General features: G+C 37.5%; 3 protein-coding genes across 4 annotated transcripts; 1 reads left to right on the forward strand and 2 right to left on the reverse strand.

The window, feature by feature from the left end:
• Positions 1-8: 8 nt before the first annotated feature.
• LOC117635060 (dicer-like protein 4) lies at positions 9-12,943 on the reverse strand. 2 transcript variants are annotated; one of them, XM_034369388.1, is made up of 25 exons: positions 12,539-12,943; positions 11,912-12,089; positions 11,367-11,477; positions 10,808-10,948; positions 10,621-10,693; positions 9,605-9,669; positions 8,821-8,964; positions 8,597-8,725; positions 8,267-8,405; positions 7,978-8,074; positions 7,486-7,678; positions 7,222-7,382; positions 6,923-7,129; positions 6,520-6,785; positions 6,118-6,392; positions 5,613-6,043; positions 5,319-5,419; positions 4,342-4,547; positions 4,028-4,237; positions 2,976-3,434; positions 2,552-2,824; positions 1,805-2,131; positions 940-1,258; positions 743-869; positions 9-597 (listed from the first exon to the last, which is right to left on the reverse strand). In XM_034369388.1, the coding sequence occupies exons 1-25, from the start codon at positions 12,664-12,666 to the stop codon at positions 438-440; spliced, it is 4,920 nt and encodes a 1,639-aa protein (XP_034225279.1). In that variant the 5' UTR covers positions 12,667-12,943; the 3' UTR covers positions 9-437. The 2 variants fall into 2 exon arrangements, with proteins under 2 accessions (XP_034225279.1, XP_034225280.1); XM_034369389.1 differs by having other exon boundaries at positions 743-857; positions 12,539-12,663.
• A 1,294-nt stretch (positions 12,944-14,237) lies between these two features.
• Positions 14,238-15,220, forward strand: LOC117635013. Its single transcript, XM_034369333.1, has one exon. It carries the CDS (start codon positions 14,270-14,272, stop codon positions 15,131-15,133), a length of 864 nt encoding a protein of 287 aa, XP_034225224.1. The 5' UTR covers positions 14,238-14,269; the 3' UTR covers positions 15,134-15,220.
• A 25-nt stretch (positions 15,221-15,245) lies between these two features.
• Positions 15,246-19,097, reverse strand: LOC117635012 (leucine-rich repeat receptor-like protein kinase TDR). The gene is made up of 2 exons (XM_034369332.1): positions 16,239-19,097; positions 15,246-15,818 (listed from the first exon to the last, which is right to left on the reverse strand). Exons 1-2 carry the CDS (start codon positions 18,799-18,801, stop codon positions 15,466-15,468), a joined length of 2,916 nt encoding a protein of 971 aa, XP_034225223.1. The 5' UTR covers positions 18,802-19,097; the 3' UTR covers positions 15,246-15,465.
• Between the last annotated feature and the right edge of the window lie 922 nt (positions 19,098-20,019).

Genomic DNA, 20,019 nt, shown 5'->3' on the forward strand with positions numbered 1-20,019 from the left:
AGTCTCTATAGTAATAATCACTCATAATTAGCATACGTGTATGCATGTAGATATGAATATCTGTTTGTACAAATATTCTCTTGTCGAGTATGGAAACGTTCTATGTATATGAAAATGTGGTTTATGTATGAAAATGTTCTCGCTATATATGTACGAAAATGTTCTCTTGCCAAACACTGTGGCTCGTTGTGTTGTCACGTTGTCAATCTGAATCATTAATTTTGCATAATTAATGATTAAGATTGACAATTTGACAACATAACGTGCCATATTGATTGGCAGAAGAACATTTTCACATATGCATATATAGACGCACACATGCACTTTTTGTAGAATCGGGCATCTATCTTTGTGTTCAGCACACAACCCACAATCATCAACAAAAACAAAAATTGTTCTCTGGGTTTCAGTCTCCAGGGCAAAAGATTGTGACCATTTTAGTCGCTACTACTTATATACCCTCCGTTTCTCAAGTACCAAAGTGCCCCTTCTGCTGCATGCTCTGCTGCTGCCTTCTTGTTCCCATTAGGTGATCCAAAACACTCTAATATCATATCTGCAGCTTCTTCTATCTTTACTACAACCTTGAAGGTGAACCTGTAAAGGGTTTGAATTGAGTGTATAAGAAAACAGTATAGAAGTCCTGCAAATTTTTCACTTGAAAAAAGATCTTACTACCAGTAACAACCCTAAACCCAAAAATACACACCTTAGTATTATCGCTATAATATGATAGACTTACAATTTTAAGTGGCTTGGTCCTTCTTCATTGCAGCATTCAAACAAAGGTGGTTCCCAATAGTTTGCAGCACAGATTTCATACAAACGAGCTCTTGCTGTTGCTTTGTGTGATCCGCCTGGAAGATTTTCTGAGAGTAAGAAAATTTGAGAAATACTCCATACTTGATACCCTGCTAGTACAAGAAACATTAACAGTACCTTTGGCTTGTGAGTTAGCATCACAGCTGGGATTTCCCCTGGTCTCACTTGGTTGTATTTTGACTGCTTCAAATGAAGGTAGGGGTTGCAGTACAGGTTTAATGCAGGAGGAGTCACCATTTCTTTCTTCTTTGATATGCATTTTGGAATTAAAATTTCTTCGGCAAGGTTCTTGTACATTTAATTTGTCAAATCCAATCACATCAGGAAGCACAACATCTATTGGTGTCTCGTCATATCCGATAAGTTTAGCTTCCATCTCACTGCTTGACTTTAAGACTTCCTCCAAAGATTTTGTCTTGGGTATATTTCCTTGAGCCTGCAATTCCAATAAATGAGCCCCAAAATTATAAGTTAATTGCATCGAATCTAAGTGAAATAAGTACCGTATCCCCCCAAAAAAGGGAGATTGTCTGCTTATCCTAGTATCGTAAGTCACAATGTTCGATATAAAAGGTCATACTTATGTGTATTAAAACGTACTATATATTACAAATAAGGTATTGGGACAATTGATGAAGCAGTCCTTCATGTTTATGGCTTCGTCACAGAACTTAACAGTTCTAGCAAAAGAAAGTATCTTCAGAGACGAAACAGCAGGTCTAAACAAGATAATCACTTACATCAAAACGTTAGTGCAATAAAATGAAAACAATTTCGTTATGTGACACTTCTGCTTGCTCATTATGTGCACGATAAAAGTGGGGTAATATTTTCGAACCCAAACTCAGATGGCCCTATACCAATAGAAGGCATCCCTCATAACATGGGTGGGCTGGAACCTAGGTGAGCCACCTGGGTCCGTCTCTCGGTTAGACACAATATAATCAGTGTAGCATGAAGAACACAAAGCATACAGTTTTACCTTCAACTCGGCGAAAATCAGTTTTGCACAAATTCTAATAGCATCTTTTTTGTTCAAGCTAGTCGAGGAAGCAGTTGCACGAACATTATTCCCTTCCACTGTTGCCTGAATTGAATATGTTTTACCCTTCTTTGATGGTAAAAACCGAAGATCCCATGTATGAGCTTGGCAAAGTTCCCGTAGTTCCCTAATAGGACTAAGCTGCAAGCTGGAAAAGCTCATGATTGGTTTCAGAAAGGATAGCATTATCTCCCAAACACGGTTCAAATTGAACCCTGTATCAAGAAGAATTGCACCCAGACAGGACTCCACCAAGTCGCCCAGAGACTGAAGCATTAATTTTAATCATTAAAGATTCAGATGAAGAATTATTACTAATTCAGAGGCATGCTTCAATTCATCTAAACAAAGGAGAAAAAAAAATCCAGAGGTATGCTTCTTCCCACCACTCAAAATGAAAGGATATAAACAACTTTATTTACAAAGTTTCCTGTCAGTAGACCATACTATATGAAAGAGGATGGCACTGGAAAAAAATAATAATAATAAATTACATTTTCCAAGCATGACACTTTAATGTTGATGGTGTACATCTTATGACTCCATGTTATCGATTGCATATACAGGAAATATCATCTAAAAATAAAAAATGCATTGGATGGAAGTTTTCCTTTTTAATTAGTCATAGACTTGGCATGGCATGGGTTTACTTCTGAAAATTAGTAACATGGAAGTCTGAATGCATACCTTTGGACATTTTGGCCCATCAAGAAGACCCCTTTCTGATGCAGGGGTGTCGATGAAGTCCACATAAACTTTTATAGCCTCTGAAAGGCTACTAGAATCACAGATTAGAAATTTGTGGAAGGACCGATCTACTGCAACATTAGCAAAGGCTTTATTATTCACAGATACTGATCTCAAATCTGTCAATTGACCAGGCTTCAACTTTGGATAAACTGAATACAGGTATGAGGTGATCAAGTAATCCAAGACGGCATCTCCAAGAAACTCCAATCTCTGATCAAAACCATCAATGCAAAGCAGATTGAAGTGGGCATAATATGAATTGTTACAAGTGCAGGCTAGTATGACAAGGTTATTAAGCAGATAGGAAAATGTTTATGTTTCACAACCACAACTGAAGCAAAAATGTCTATAGAGGGCACACCTGATAGCAGCCTCCTCCATGCTTGTTGTAAGAAGGATGTACAAATGCCTGTAAGAGCAAACCTTTGTGGACAAACTGATACCCTAATGAATTTTCAAGGGCAGCAATGTCCATGCAAGCAGATAGTGGGATGTATCTAGTGCTTGCTATGCATACTTCGGTAACTTGTGATGGTTCAAAGTCTACTTGTATGCCAATCCATCTAAGAAATGCAGTTGCAGCTTTAAAGCCACTGTCAACTACGAATGCTCCAATGAGGGATTCAACAACATCAGCAATGGTTTTCTTATACAACCAATGGTGACCCTTACTACATCTGACCTCACTAGAATTTGTGTGATTTACAACACTACATTGAGAATCAATAGCTCCTAGTGTCTCCTTCCCACAAATTCTTGGGCAAGGACGGCCTAAAGCAAAGAACTGAGAGGGTTCAAATGACTGATCCCGTATGTATACCTGAAAAAAAGAGCAATGCACTATAATTGCAGAAAAATAAAAAACCCTTAAATGGAAAAAGTGCTTTGTTTTTCAGTGAATGATCTCAATGTGAGTGTAGAACATTTAGCATAGGTAAGAGGAAGCAAATTTCCCAAAGATTTTTCAAATTAAACAAGTTGGGAGATCCCTGAACCACAGAGGGGGCAGCATTAGGCATAAATAAAACACTTCCATGTCAAACTCCTTTATTTGTACAGATGATCATTACTTCCACAGAATAGTCCTAAAAATTTAATTCACGTATTTATTTCTTAAGCACTTCGGAGATAGCATGTTTGTTACCTATCATCCTGGTTGGAAAGAGACCATGAGCATTAGCATCAAAGGGTTGATTTTATTTGTAATCAATTTCAGACCCCATATAGAAACATTCAAAGATCACTAATTGTTAAAGAATCGCTAAAAGATAATTAGAAATTAAAGTATAAAGTAATTACAGAATATCAAGCAGAGGGAGAAGCAAACAAAACCAAAAATATTTAGCATATTAAAAAGATCATACATAAACGAAATTTAAAAAATAAGAATCATTTCCAAAAATAAAATCATACCTGCAAGTTGCTTCTTGTGGCTAGCTTGAATAAATTGGAATTGTTTACCACATTAGAACGTTTCCTTGTTAGTCCACCTTCATCAAGGGAATCGTGCAAAAGGAAAAAGTGTCGTCCAACTGCAAACTTGAGGAAAGCATCACCAAGTATCTCAAGCCTTTCAAGGGAAAATCGCTCCTGGCACTTCTCTGTTGTGAGTGCTTCTAGAACCTTGTATAAAGATTCAACGCCACAGGATTCAGATTAGTCATTTGAAGATTTGGGTAGTGCAATGGCCAAAAAACTCCAAATAACATTATAGAGAAAGGCCTTACTCTCTCAGCAGTAACCTCAGCTCCCTCCGGGAAAGAAACAGATAATACATGCTTCAGTTCGATGGCAACAAGCAAGTTTTCTAGACGGTGCATGATTGATGGTAACAAAGATATTGAACTCCCGATATCTTTTGAAAAGCCTAATACCTTCAACTCGCAAAGCTCAGGAGGCAAGTCAATAAAATACTCATCTAGTTGTTGAGGTCCTGTTTTGATAACATTAAAAACTTCAATATGATTACTTAAATGCAAAACACTCACAAACACAAACAAATGCAATAAACATTCAGATGAGTCCAAAGTCAAACAAAAGGCCGTTCATTATAATTGATATTCTCATGGGAAAGGAAAAAGGAAAGGAATAAAATTAGGAACCTAAGCTGGAATGAAAGTACTTCAGCCTACTGAAGTTGAAGATTATAATCATATATAGGTTTCTTGTAAGCACATAAATATCTTCATTCTATGATGCACATTAGTGTTTAGTAATACTCAATTCACATAAAGGCCATATTTCTTCACAAACAACATAAATTACATACTGAATCACTTTCCACTCTTTCTTTTTGGAAATTCTGTTACTGTTCTATAGATAACCATAGTTTTTTCTCCTCTAACATTTAAAAACACAACTTTACTTCATCATTAAGCATAGAGTAATGCTACACTTACCACATTATTATCCCACATTTCTACACCACATGATGTGGCATATCCATATCATATGCCACATCAATCAAATGAATGAAATGTATTTTAATAATAAAATTAGAAAAACAGAAACTAGTATTTTACATGATGTGGTATGTACACATCAGCTGCCACATCATATGGTATAAAAAATGTGGTAAGACTAGTATTATTCTTAAGCATAACATGTATACGCGTGAGAATATGCATGCATGTATAATGTAAGTATGTATGTAGGATTAGTATGACAAAAATGAAGCAATCTACAAGGCAACACTTCAAATTACCTGAATCTTCTTGCTTTCGGTTGTGTAGCAAATTATGCAAACAAAAAAGTGGTTTGGCGTGCAGAAGCTGTTGCTTAGGGTATTTAAGATGAATGTGAAACCTGCTTGGAACATTTAAGCAAAATTCCCATGATTAAGAAATGAGTAACGTAAGATGGATGCCAAAATTCATGTATATCCCTTCAAATTCTTTTCAATAACCAGAAATATATGGAACAAGGTAATATAACATTGCTCAGAATGAAATCATGCTGACATTAATGGATTCAAGGGGACAGAAAATCAGTTACCTACTTTTTAATTAAATGATCCACATAGCTTAAAGTGCCTGAGTCTTTATATGGGCTGTAGGCATTCCTTTCTTGAACAACATCAGTGATGAAATAAAATGTACTCTTATATGGGGCATAGACTAAACTATTCTTAACATCACTTATGCTTTTGTAACCTGATGCAAGTCGTATATCCGAAGGATGACTTTTCCTGCCCAAAGCATCTCCTGGAGCCCTGAAAACTGGAGATGATAAACATTTTTTGATAGTCCTCCAATCTATGCTTGCTATCTTATAATTGTTACCCAAAGTTACAGGAAGCAACAGGTAGAATGTTGATGAGCTTGATCGACTAAAATCATGCTTTCCCAATGGAACAAACTCAGAAACAAATTCTGTCCGGTCAAGAACAAGCTTGAGGAACATTTCTTGAAAATTTTGTGCCAGCAATATCTTCAAAAAGAAATTCAGAATGGTGAGAGAGAGACAAAAGCAAAAATATTATTTTTCTTAAAGTAACTGTCTACCTCATCTTTGCCAAATTCTGCAAATCCAGATGGAACTAACTCAGTCATAACAGATCTACTATGAGCCAGATGAAGATCAAGTTCCATTGATTCAGCTTCTACTGGGAGGCGTGCCTTGACAAATAGCCCGAAGCTTTTATAAATCCTATCTTCAGGAACAGGGTTAAATTTTAGATAATACGAGCTGAGGGAAACATGATCCTCCAAATTACTCCATGGCTCTTTTAGAGCAGCAGGAACTAGCATCTCATGCAGTTCCGCTCGTGAATCCTCATCTGGCAAAAATGGAGACAAAGGGAATTGAATTAAAAATAATAATAAAAGAAACCTGTGAGAATGTGAAGGTGAAAATGTCCCAGGTTCTCACAAAACAAAAGTCTTAAAAGTGGGTTGATGTTCAACCTTCGGTACTGTCAGAATCAGAAGAGTCTAGCATCAACTCCTCCACATTTGGATTGCTTTGCTGTGGTAAGAGATAGTCACTTAAGGCACCCAATTTATGCAATTCTTCGATGGCTTTTAGACAAGCATCCTTTTTGGCATCTTCCATTGAAGATTGTTGTGTACTGACAATTTGATGAATTGGAGCATTGGAAGGTAAAATTATATGACAAATAGTTCCCCCTAAATCATCAAGAAAAAAGAATTTTGGATTGGGGTCAAAGTACCTGCAACAAGAGATACATCTCAACTCAAATTTATAATTATACAAGTTTTACACAGCTTTTCAAGTGAATGAAGTCATAGCCTATTTAGGAAATGGGCAAAAGCAAATAAAAGGGACTAATTCAGCACGAGGGCATACTCATCATGTGGAAGCTTTGAGCAGTACTGGTGTAATAACGAGATGCTATATCCAGAACTGATGGAAGCACCAGATGAATCGACTTTATAAATCCTATCCTCTGAACCAATAAATGTCTCGCTGGATGTTCTGAAAGCAATTTCCATGTTCATTTTATCTTCATCTTTTCTGAACTTTTCTATTAAATCTAACTCCTTCTGGTTGCCACTGCAACATCAAAAATAACAGTTACTCTGACTTAGAAAGGAAAAGGAACGAAAAGAATGGGCTAACATAAAACATACGCTTTAGAAAAGCACCTGTTTACCAAAAATGCATATTCAGATTGAGGCATCCGCGCACGACCTCGTGATTGTATAAAGCTAGCAACAGTTTCTGGAAGATCAAATCGTATCACAAGGCAGCAAGTCTGAATATCTAGTCCTTCTTCACCAACTTTAGTTGCAATCAATAGATTCAACTGTCAAATCAACAAACTAAAGGAATTAGATCCAGTCTCAGTCTGCAGAGGATCATATTATGTATATATAATTTATGGTTAACATAAAAATATTAACCATTACCTCTCCAGATCGGAACTTATCAAGAATGATGTTCATCTTCTTCCTTGACATACTCATCAATCTAGAGTGGACTCCTACAAGGAAATCACACTTCCAAGATGCAAGAAACTTTAGGCGTTGTAGTATGTATGACAAGGAACTCGCAGTAACAATCCTATTTACAAAAATTATGCATTTCATATTTTGTTGCAACCTGAAAAAAGGAAAAAATATATTTTAATTAAAAAGTTACTAACTACCACACATATGGTCAAGGATTTAAGGCAAGGGAAGATTAGAGTACAAGAATAGTATGATATTTAGGGTCAGATGAAAAGTGATGACTGCATTCAGATTTTCCATGGTGCCATGTTTAAGTTTTTTGGGATTCTCAAAACCTTGGTATCAACTGCATGCTTCTCAGAAACTGCTTAAATGTTTCATTATCTTTCATGTTACAGTCACAATGACATAATTGTCATAGAAGACAGAGATGCTCCCATAAATACCAACCTGAAGGATGAAAGAATTCCAATCAGACGTAAGAGCTTTCTTGAGAAAAATGGTTCCCTTAAAATCTCTACACAAGATAGATCAGCTGCAATGGCATCTATGGGAACGAAGAAAATAAAATTTCATCGTTAATATTACTATAAAAAAAAAAAAATTGTTGTTTCACAAAACAAACATTGTTTCATTAATGATTATGGATCAAAATATAAAATGAAGTACAGTGAAAGTTGTAATCCACAGATAATTAGAACCACACAATACGATTGTATAAGGTTACACACTAGATTACCTCTCAAACAGTCAGTAGCAAGGATATCGTCAGCCCGAGTCAGATAATTAACACATGCAGTATCGTCACCATTATTTCCTTCCTCCTCCATTAGTTCATTCCGTTCAAAGTGATCGCCATTCAAAAGAATATGACTAGCCTTCGAAAGGGAAACAAAAAAAGAACAAAAGAGAATATAATTTTAAAATATTAAAAAATACAAAAAATCAATTAAGAAAATACCAAATACAGTATTACTAATAAAAATTCTCCTTTCTTGTGAGTAAAACTGACAGGAAGGAAAAAATAATTAGACAAAACCAATAAAAACATTATATTTAAGTTCCTTACTTTCAATGCTCCCCAAAGGCCAAGACTTTCCAAGCAAAATAGTATACTATCATGCATTCTGTTCAACAGTTTCTTTGCACTTCTTAGACTTTGGTAGTCATTCGTCTTCTTACTAAGTTCTTCTATACACTGTCAATGACAAAGCAAGAACCACGATAGAGAACAAAAACTTGTGAACAAGTAAAAGCCAGTCTAGAACCAAAATAAATGTCAAAACAACATACCTGCCGTTTGATCTGCTCAAGCTTAGTACAATAAGAGGTATAGTGACTGCATGTGTTCCTTATAACAGGACCATAATCGTACACCGTGATAACAGGAGAAGAGACAAAATGATATAATTCTTCCTTATCTTCAACTGAATAAACCTACAAAATAAGGGCGAAGTTATGGATTAGCTATGAGAATCAGCAGCACCAGAATCGTAACAGCAATAGTGCATGCCCAGCCACTGAAGAACGCCAGCCCAAAGAGAATTTGGTTCCAAACTAATGAGCCACTTCTAGGGCATGTCTTGATATTTTGATAAGTCAATTATGTTATCCGTGATACTCAGTTATAAAAGCATTGGAATATGTACTGATGGAGAGACATTTAACTAAGAAATTTTAGTGCTATAGAGATTCTTTCATATTAACAGGCCACTGCTTCCATTCTCTTGAACCTTTAGTTAGAAAAGGCTAAGCAGTTTTCAAAATGTTTATTGCTAACATTTTGTGACTTAAGGCGTACAATTCCCGATGTAGGATTCTATACTCTCAACAAGCTATAAAGAGAGTCATTGTTAACAAACTAGAGCTTAAAACCTGAATAGAAAGCCTTGGCATGGCAAGGATCATAATCAAGACCTTGTAAATATGTCAAACAAGAATACAGCCATATGTTCCACAGGTCCTGATAAACTAGATGGGTACTCCGGAGACACTATTTCTAGAATTACTTCAAAGAAAATAAAAGACAAGGATTCTAACCCATAAATATCTCAAATTTAAAATTTCCACAACCCACCTTAGCATCAAGTAAACTTTCAAGACTATTGATGCTTTTTGATAAATTTGCTTGACTCGAAGCACCTGAAAGAGTAAACATGCATGTAAATATTGGGAAATTAAAAGACAAGTCTCACTCAAAAAAAAAAAAAAAAAAAAAATCATTAGCATTCTAAAAATGATCAACAATGACTAGAAAACACACAACATAAAGGATAATCATCAACCAGCAAGGCAGGAATCCAAGAGGTATGCCATAGAACAAGATAATCGGTATAATAAGATACCATCTCCTTATAGATTCCTGGATGAAGCTTCTATTAGATCTTTCAACAACCTTTACTTCATTTGTTTGTGTATATCTAGCTATATTTGGACACAAAAGCAGCAAATGGACCGTAAAACAACAGTAAACCTCTTCCCCTCCCAATCCTAATGATGGCCGAAATGGACAAACCAAAAGATTTTAGCAGCTGCCTAGCTTATAATCATCTCCCAACTGTAATGTTTACCTCTGGATACATTGCTTGAGGAATTTAATCAAATTCTTATCATATATTAAATTATAAACTCGTTAAATTAAATTTTTACAGAATATATACCCACATTGAATCATCCAAGAATGTAAGATCCAAGAATGTAAGTACTACCATTTCCCAGGAGATGATTTAAATACTTCATAACAGTATATAAACCAATAAAAAAGAAGTTTATTTGTACGAACCCATGCTATAATAAAGAAGCATACAAAAATGTTTCCAATTTCCTTTAATGATAGAAGGGACTCTAACCACCTCTTTGAAGTTCCTATATGGCATGGCATCTGGTTTAAGACAAAGATACTCCAGTTCCACACAAGTTAGGGTATGAATGACATGTAATCTCACCAGAACACTTGTAGCAGGCACGTAAGGATGTTACAATGATTTATGCCTGATAAATTCTAAATTGATATGATGACAGAACTGACCATTGTGATCAGCATGGGGTAAACGTTCATAGGGTACAACATTTATAACTTTGAACGAACATTACCTTTCCCTACAACTGGAGACGCAGTCATGCCAAATATACGGGGAAGTTTGGTGTCATCAGTTTTGTAGAACAACTGTGGACAAAATTTGTTAAGGTAACTCATGTCAACAAACCAAACTAAGTCTCATAAAGATGCAGATTAGGATTTGTGTTGTACAGGTAGTGGAAGTGTTTGAGAACTCTTTACTTTCATAATTTCTGCATAGGGATGGTTGCTTTGGACTTGAGCATGATGACACTCATCAAAAATCAACAATGCAATTGACTCCATCTTAATGAAACAGTGATATAAGTTACGTAGCAGTATTTCAGGGGTCATAACAAGAACCTGCACAAAGAAATCAACACAAATGAAAATGCAATTCTAATTGATAGAGAATTGTGAGAGCTGTATCACAACTGGTAGAAAGAAGAATTATAAATAGTTTTCACAAAGCTAGAAAATTCTATACATTCTATACAATGCAGGAATTTTAGAAAATTCTAATTGCTTGAAGTAAATTCCACTTGGTAAGTTGATAGGAAGCAGATGATATCTCACTCATCTTAGCCTTCTCTAAGTTGATCTAACAGCACTAATATCTGAAAGGAAAAGATGTAGTAGTATACATATAGCTGGCCATGTGAGTGTGGAATTACAGACACATGCAACATCAACTTTAAATCTATTAGAAGGTGAAAAATTCCTTGTGAGAGGAAAATATAAATAATTATAAATTTTCAGATCAATGAACTAACAGTATTACCTCATATTGTTCCATCTCTTTCTCCCAATCTCGATGATTCTTAAATTGGTTAGAGCTTCCACAATAGATCCCAACCTTGAAATCAAGGGAATCTTCTATAACCCTGGCTTGCTGCAATTTTTTAATAAATGAATAAACCATGTAGTGATGGAAATTAAAATGTACATGTTTTCTCACTAACATTGTAATTCCTACCAAGAAAAATAAGGGTATATTAAAGGATTCACACAAATGTAAACTTGTTAATGTGTGCTGGACCTTGATTGAATCACCATACAGAAATAGCATTATTAGCACTAAGAAGTCATGGGAATATAATAGCAAGAACATACAGTTTAGATTGGAAGGACTCACACAAGTATTTTTGTGCGTGTCTAATATAATAAAAATCAAATACTCTTTCATTGCGAGGTACTATTGAATAGTGATGTGGTGAGTTTGGCAAAACACACCATGGACGTCTTTACAAAATAGCTTCTTCTGAGTTGCAACGAAAAAGATATTATCGAGTTGTACAGAATAGAAAGGGTAGAAGAGCATATTACCTGTTGAACCAGAGCCACTGTGGGCGCAAGAAATATGCATTTGTTCTTTTCAGGTTTGCGTATCAAGTGGCCCAACTCGTATATAAGCAAGACCGCTATGTGGGTCTTCCCACAACCAGTCCCTAGATACACAATTATATTCTCCTCTAAAGCTCTCTTGCATAGCTCCAATTGATACCTTTAAAATGAAAATTTAGAAGAACTATAATTAGAAACAAAAACATTTGGGGAAAATAATAATAATAATAATAATAATAAACCTAGAAAACAGCGTTTTGATATTCAAGTTCAAAATCAAACATAAAACCCAGCATTTCATTCATGCTTTCTGATAAGAAGCATTTGGTTTATGTCATTGGTAAAGAAAACTTCTCACAACGAAAAAAACAAAAAACCATATCTTACAGAAACACGAGTGATAAGTCTAATGGGAGCATTACTTTTCCGTAACTAAAACTCAATATCTCACATTTTCCTACGTTCACCTTTATTTTCCTCCACATTTCACAGGAGCAGAACAGAGAAAAAGTAATGTGCACAAAAATAAATGAAAGAAAATGCAGGAACAGCGAAAAAAAAGAAGCAAAATCAAGTTAACAACGTAATGGAGAGAGGAGCCAATCATACTTTCTGGCGACCTTCCTCGGGTCCTTGTCTGACTTCAGAGCTCCAGCACCCGATTCAACGAGAACATCATCAGCCCCAGAAGAGGCACCCTGATCAGACAGTGAAGAAGTAGAACCAGCGTCGTCCATGCTACTGGCGGTGAGAGGATCGGCTTCGCAGTTAGGCGTTGAACTTGAGCGTTGGCCGAATCAGAGCGTGAGGCTCTGAGAGAGTGTTGTTTCTTGTTGCGCTCAGGTTGCGTGTGCGCTGTGTGCTTGTGACTCGGTGTGTTCGTACTTCGTAGCGTAGGCAGCCTCTGCTGCTGCTGCTGCTTGCGAAGGGCGTTGGTTTTGGTTGCCTTTACTTTTCTTGTATTCCTTGATTAAGCACAACTTTGAGTGGGTCCGGGTCTGCACTGCACTCTGTCTGGATTATTATTTTTTTTATTAGAGAGATGACTGGTTGACTTGCTGAGTCTACTAGCATCCCTCTCCTCCCGGGTTTTCTTGCATTTTCAAAAATGTTTGTGATAAAATCCTATAAATAATCAAGTGAAGAACAATGCTTTGCCTTTTTTTTGGTCAATACAAATGCTTTGCCTTAAGCATAGAAATTCTTTTGCATACTACAAGGGTAAAGAATGTATCTTTTGTAATAACAAATGCTTGCCTTAGCATAGAAATTCTTTTGCATACTATAAGGGTAAAGAATATTCTTTTGTATCTTTTTGTGATACGATAAATGTCAACACATGAGAGGATGAATGTCAAGTGAAAATAAGGTATCTTTCGTAATAATTGATCACCTAACTTAAATTTCACTTGAAAGGGTGAAGTGAAATTCCTTTGCGTACTATAAAAGGTAAAGAATATATCGTTTGTAATAAATGATCACCTAATTAGCACATCACACGATAAAATGTTAACACGTGAGAAGACGAAAATGAGATATCTTTTATAAATATCGATCACCCAAACACCAACCAACACTTGAGAAATAATGTATATATAATAATTGATCACACTTAACTTAACCAACACGTGACATGACGTACATTCATCATCGCATGTGATAGCGTGCTTGGTATTGTTTTATTGTAAGTTGTAACTTGATATCGTAATTTTTATTAATTTGTAATGCACTTTCATAATATTTTGATAACATGACCAACGCGTATGAGAGTGAATGAATAATAAGGACATCGTATATACTCTTTATTTTTTGTCAAAGACATCGTATATATTCATGTTAGGCGTTAATTTAACATATGCACCTAATCATAATTATGGATTATAAATCTATATTGATGATTGATATTATAACATGTCACAATATATATTCCAAAAGTCTTGTTTGAAAGAAGTCCATGCAATTTCTTAGGCATTGATTGTATGGAGGTTAGTTTTGTTGCGTTTGATGTTGAACTTAATCATTTTAATGTTCCCAAAATGTGAAAATACAAGAAGTCATATAACCTTGAAAAGATAAATACTTTTAAATTAAAAACGAGTTTGATCATGATGAATAATTTAAAATGACTTGATGGTCGCTCCGAATTCCAACGACTTTGCAAATTATCTCAGTTATTTTTCTTTAGTTGGGTCGGGTACTAGTTTGGGCTTGGGTCTGGGCTTTGCATTGACTAGTGACGCTTTCCATGGGCTAGCATTTACCGTGTTGCCTCCTGCTTTTGGGCTGTTATGGATTACCATTTTGCAGACAAACAAGTTTTTGCTCTAGCAACAGAGCATCATGAGCGTGCCCACAGCCACACCCACAGTTGCCTTCACCACCCCTCCAAACTACGCCGCCAGGCTGGCCCACCTCCTCGCCCTCAAAGGATTCAACCCCATCTCCTCTCCCACGCTCATCGTCCAGCCCACCCCATCCACCATCTCCGCTCTCAAACCCTACCTCTCACCACCCCCTTCACTCGACCTCTTCTCCGCCATCGCCTTCCCTTCACGCACCGCAATCACCTCCCTTTCCGCGGCCGCCGCCGACATCAATCACCCTCTCCTGTCGCCGCACGGCGATGCATTCATTATCGCCGCGCTGGGCAAGGACGCCGAGCTCATGGACGACAACTTCGTCCATAAGCTCTGTTCAAATACTAACCGGGTTAGAATTTTAGTCCCTCCGACTGCGACTCCGAGCGGCTTAGTTGAAGCGCTAGGAGACGGACGCAATCGGAGGGTGTTGTGTCCAGTCCCGGTCGTGGTGGGACTGGTTGAGCCTCCTGTGGTCCCGGATTTTCTCCGAGACTTGGAGGCCAAGCGTTGGGTTCCGGTTAGGGTTAATGCGTACGAGACGCGGTGGGCCGGGCCGGGGTGCGCTAAGCAAGTGGTGGAGAGGATTGAGGAGGGAGCGTTGGATGCGATGGTGTTCACGAGCACTGCGGAGGTGGAGGGCTTACTGAAGAGCTTCAAAGAGTTTGGGCTGGATTGGGAGATTGCCAAGAAGAGGTGTCCCAAGATGTTGGTTGCGGCCCACGGGCCCATCACGGCGGCTGGGGCCCACATGCTTGGGGTTAGAGTTGATTTGGTGAGCTCTCAATTTGATAGCTTTCAAGGCGTCGTTGATGCTTTACACACTGAGATTTCAAGGCTGAGTTAGATTTGAAGCAAAAGTCTCATGGAAAAAGATTTTGTATGTAACAGTGTAATGTTAATGTGAAACAAACAACTGCTTCTGTTAACTTAATACCAAGGGCTATGGAAATTGGAAAAACACAACAAACTTATACTATATTATATTATATTTATATGCCGTTATTAATATTAAAATTAATATTATACAGCAAAAACATTTCTAATGCTTATGGTAGAAACAAGCTAGAGAACAACAAATTCACTACAAACAGAAACAGCCAACTCTCTCAGTTAAGTACTTCATCTTGTATATATATATATATATCTTTGTTTTTAATTGGTAATATGCATCTAAAATCATAATCCTGCTGCTGCTGCTGCTGCTGCTTCAATAGTTGGGTTATTTTTCTGGTTGCTTTTCCACTCTGATAAAAGCTTCAATGTATTCTCCATTGATGGCCGATCAGATGGCCTACTCCTAGTGCAAAGTGTAGCAACCTCAAGTACCAGTTTTATCTCCTCTCGCACCGGAACGTTCGTACCAACTTCATTCTCATTGTAAATTTCTCTCAGAGCAACTTCCCTTGACTTGCTCTGTATGCTTGCTCCTGAATTCGTCAACCTGCCATTGCTTAAAATTTCCAGCATGATCTCCCCAAAGCTGTATACATCCCTGTATAGCTCCTCTTTTGTGGCACTATTGGTATCACCTGTTCAAACATTTACAAACAAAGTTTTCAACAACTGTTTTTGGGTCCAAACAAAAGAAGAAAATGAGTAATGACAGAATTGATAGAGGCTAATCGCAAAAGAAATCGAGGTGTTCAGATAATTCTCTTTCGCAGCTTCTACAGGCAAAATATCTTCTAGATTTGCTAGTCTTCATTGTATCAGGTGACTGACTCTACTTTTATGCACATCACAAACTTTCTTGTTAGGACTTCACTGAGTTCCAGAGGGTTAAATACTTAAGGTTGCTCAGGTATATATATTCTCTACTTTGGTTATGGTACTGGTGATGGAAGGCCTTAAATTATATGTTTGGCATGGCAGGGTAAAACTTTTTGAAGACAACTATCACATAATTGATGATCTCTACTACACGAAAGAACACATTTTGTTATGCATACCTGTATCCCTTTTGGAAGTTGCTGCTGCTAAAGAACCTTTGTTCAACTCGAGCAGATGCTTGAACCCGAATTCTGACAACTGAGGTTCCATATTTTCATCAAACACTATATTACTCGACCTCAAGTCTCCATGAGCAATTGCAGGAGAACAGTCATGGTGAAGGAAGCATAATCCCTTTGCGATGCCGATCACAATTTTGTACTTGGCTGCCCATTCCCTTTTCACTCTTATCTTTTCAGCCAAATTTCCATTGGGGGTGTAATCGTACAAGAGATAAGCCAGATGCTTGTTGTAGCAAAATCCGAGCAATCGAGCTAGATTCTTATGCCTTGCATTCCCTATTTGGGTAATAAATTCCAACATAACTCCCATTCTCTTTGCTTCCCATTCAATCTTCTTCACTGAAACTGTGATTCCTGTGGGCAGAACTGCTTTGCATGCTGAAGCTGACAATGGAGGCAGTGCATCCATGGATTCTATAGAACTGAAGCTCATCAATACATCATTTGCTGTGAATTGAGGAAGTCCAGCAAATGAGATCATCTTCCATTGGCTTTTGCTGCCTCTTTGGATATAAATTATCCCCAGAATTGATAGAGTAATGAACATAATTACACCTGCACACAGTAGCAGGATCCATATAAGCTTCCCGGCACCTCTGCTTCCAAATATCGCCACTGAACTCGGACATGGTCTCAGAGGTTTTCCACATAGCTTTGGATTTCCAATGAACGCGCTACTTCCCATTGCTCTTAATACCTTTGCAGAAGGAATGGTTCCAGAAATATCATTGAAAGACACATTTAGAAGTAATAAGCTCGAAGAAGAACCAAACTTGGCAGGTATTGGTCCACTGAAACTATTATGTGACAGGTCTAGGACACCAAGGATAGGAACACCTGCAAGCTCCTCAGGTATATGACCTGATAAATTATTGTTAGCTAAAGCAAACCTCTCAAGAGCCTGGCAGTTAGAAACACTTTCTGGAACGGTTCCTTCTAAACTGTTCATGCTCAGTTCAACAACAGATATGGATTTGCAGTTTTGGAATGGGGGAAGATAGCCAAGGATACCACATGAAGATGCAGAAAAATTCTGAAGAAGTGGCGAAGACCATGTTTGTGCAGGAATTGTACCCCCTAATTCTGGATTATTAGAAACATTGAAGTACTCAAGATTGGGAGCTTGTGATATATCTATTGGAATCCCACCAGTAAGCTTGTTCCCAGATAAGTCAACATATGTGATATCAGGAAGACGGCTAAATTTCAAAGGGATCTCACCTGAGAATGAGTTATCTTCAAGTCGAAGACGAACAAGAGAAGAACAATTGGAGAGAGATGTGGAAAGACCGCCTGTAAAATTGTTTGAAAAGAGCATCAACTTAAATAGCACACCTTGCAAACAGATTTCTGCTGGAATGCTGCCATTGAAGTTGTTTGTAGAGACATCCACCCACTTGAGGTTTGAGTTCCTGCCCAAGCTCTGTGGAAGGTTCCCAGAGAAGAAATTGTTCCATATAAGAAGAGTCTCTAGTGACGGAAGCTCTGCAATTCCTTCAGGAACTGTGCCACCCATGTCATTGTAAAAAAGACTGAGCAGTCTAAGGCTCTTCAACTCTAAAAGGCTCTCGGGGATAGGCCCAGAAAGCAGATTATCAGAAAGATCCAAGCTTGCGAGAGACCTGATTTTGCTAAATTCCCCTGGTAGCAGTCCACTGAGCTGGTTTCTGAAGAGAAAAAGTGACTCAAGCTTGGTGAGATTGCCAAGTTCCCTTGGTATTGAGCCGGAGAGGTTTGCATAAGCAATATCAAGATACTGAAGCTCACTCATGTTGCCTAATTGCCACGGGATGCTTCCCTGATAAAAATTGTAGCCAATCTCCACATGGGTGACTGTTTTGAGCTTGCCCAGTTCTGGTGGTATGCTTCCACTGATCATATTCCCTGCAAGATGAAGAAACTCCAGGCTCTTGAAAGAACCATATTCTGATGGGATTGGTCCCTTGAAATAACTTCCAGCTAAATTGAGGACCTTGAGATGTGGAAGCTGTGAAACCTCAGTAGGCAATGACCCTGAAAAGCTGTTGCTAAAGGCATCAAGCACAACCAAGTTTCCAAGACCTGAGACTCCACCAGGAAAGTGACCAGAAAAGTTGTTTCTGCTAATATCCAAGCTTCTTAGACTGGTGAGGTTGAAAATTCCAACAGGGAGCTGGCCAGAGAATGAGTTGTAACTGAGGTTGAGATCAACAAGCTCAGTGAAGACGTTAAATTGCTTTCCAGAAATTGCACCACCAAGCATCTTCATTGACAGGTCTAAACCAGTAACAGTGGAGTTCTTGTTACATTTGACACCAGACCAAGAACATGCGTAGATTTTCCCAGATGGGTTATATCCGGAAGGCACAAACCAGTCTTCCAAACTACCATGGTCATCTACAAGCTCAGATTTTAAGCTCAGAAGGGCGTCTGAGTATAGATCAGCTGCTGAAAGCGCCACAAAGAACATCAAAGGGATAAGCAGAAAATTTAAGTAGAAGCAGCAATGGAAAATCTCCATCGGAACTCGCAGTTGAGATGAGAGAGGGACAATTTTAGAGACCCGAAGAAAGAAAAATGTGTCAGATTATTATAAGGTATCCGTTTGTTTTGGTGAGACTTTAGCGAGAGATGCATGGGAACTAGCGAAAGGAGGAGGGCTCAACAAAGAAAGGGAATGGGGACTGGCTGATATACTTTTGATTAGTTGAAATGAGAATATAATATAATTAAATTGTATGTTAGGTTGCTTTTGGGTGCAAGAGGGGACCTCTATTTGCTTTGGGTTTATTTGGATGGTGTTGGCCATTAAGAATAAAGCTTTCATCTCACAGGAAGGCAGGGAATCTCTTTTTCCCACTGGAAAGAATCCAATAAGAGAGCAGAGAGCAGAGAGCAGAGAGCAGTGACTTGAATTCTGAATTGGTATTTGCGCACCGTGGGACATAAGTTAACAGGAGAGAGGATCAATCAATATCTATGTTTATGTATTATCGAAAATAGTAAAGGTGCATTGTGTACAGTCTCTTTCGACTGGATGGCTTCTCCAAGGAAATTGCTCCTCGCTATTATATTATAACAAGATATGTATTCTTTGGTAATTATAAAAAGACTACTCTGCTTAGGCCTAATAAGTAACCAACACCTTTGTGATGTTCAGGTACAAAGTTTCACTCAAAAAAGGTTCCTAGTGCAACTTGAGGAGATGATTCATTAGTTAATTCGAATACGTGATTAATTGTTTAATCTATTATTTTTGGACTATCAACTGTTCTTTGATTGTGATTCTTATAAGATAATCTTCTCAGTAATGATGGTCCATTATGCATGTTTATTACCTTTTGCTGTTTCCTTGCAATAATGGCTGTCACCTACAGTGTCCATGGTGCACATCAGCACAAGGGTGGGCACAAGAAACACTCTCATGCAAGGATATCGCTTTAAAACAATGATACGTGGGGTATCTTTTTCACATGTTATTGTGTTATTGGTCATATATAGCAAAATAATGTTATCTCCGTTACAAGTAAGTTTTTCTAGGTGGGCACAATAAATAATTTCAAAGCTTTGAGAAAAAAATATGAATAATACATGCACTAGGGAGGGAGGGACACAATTTCAAAGCTTAAAAAAAAAAGAATTTATATGCAGCCAAATCAGCTTCAAGGTAATAACTTCTTGTTAATGAGATTGTAATAAGTACAAGAATTGATAAATATGATTGAGGATATTTGAAATG

The sequence above is a fragment of the Prunus dulcis genome, chromosome 7, assembly GCF_902201215.1.
Source record: "Prunus dulcis chromosome 7, ALMONDv2, whole genome shotgun sequence".
Taxonomy (NCBI): domain Eukaryota; kingdom Viridiplantae; phylum Streptophyta; class Magnoliopsida; order Rosales; family Rosaceae; genus Prunus; species Prunus dulcis.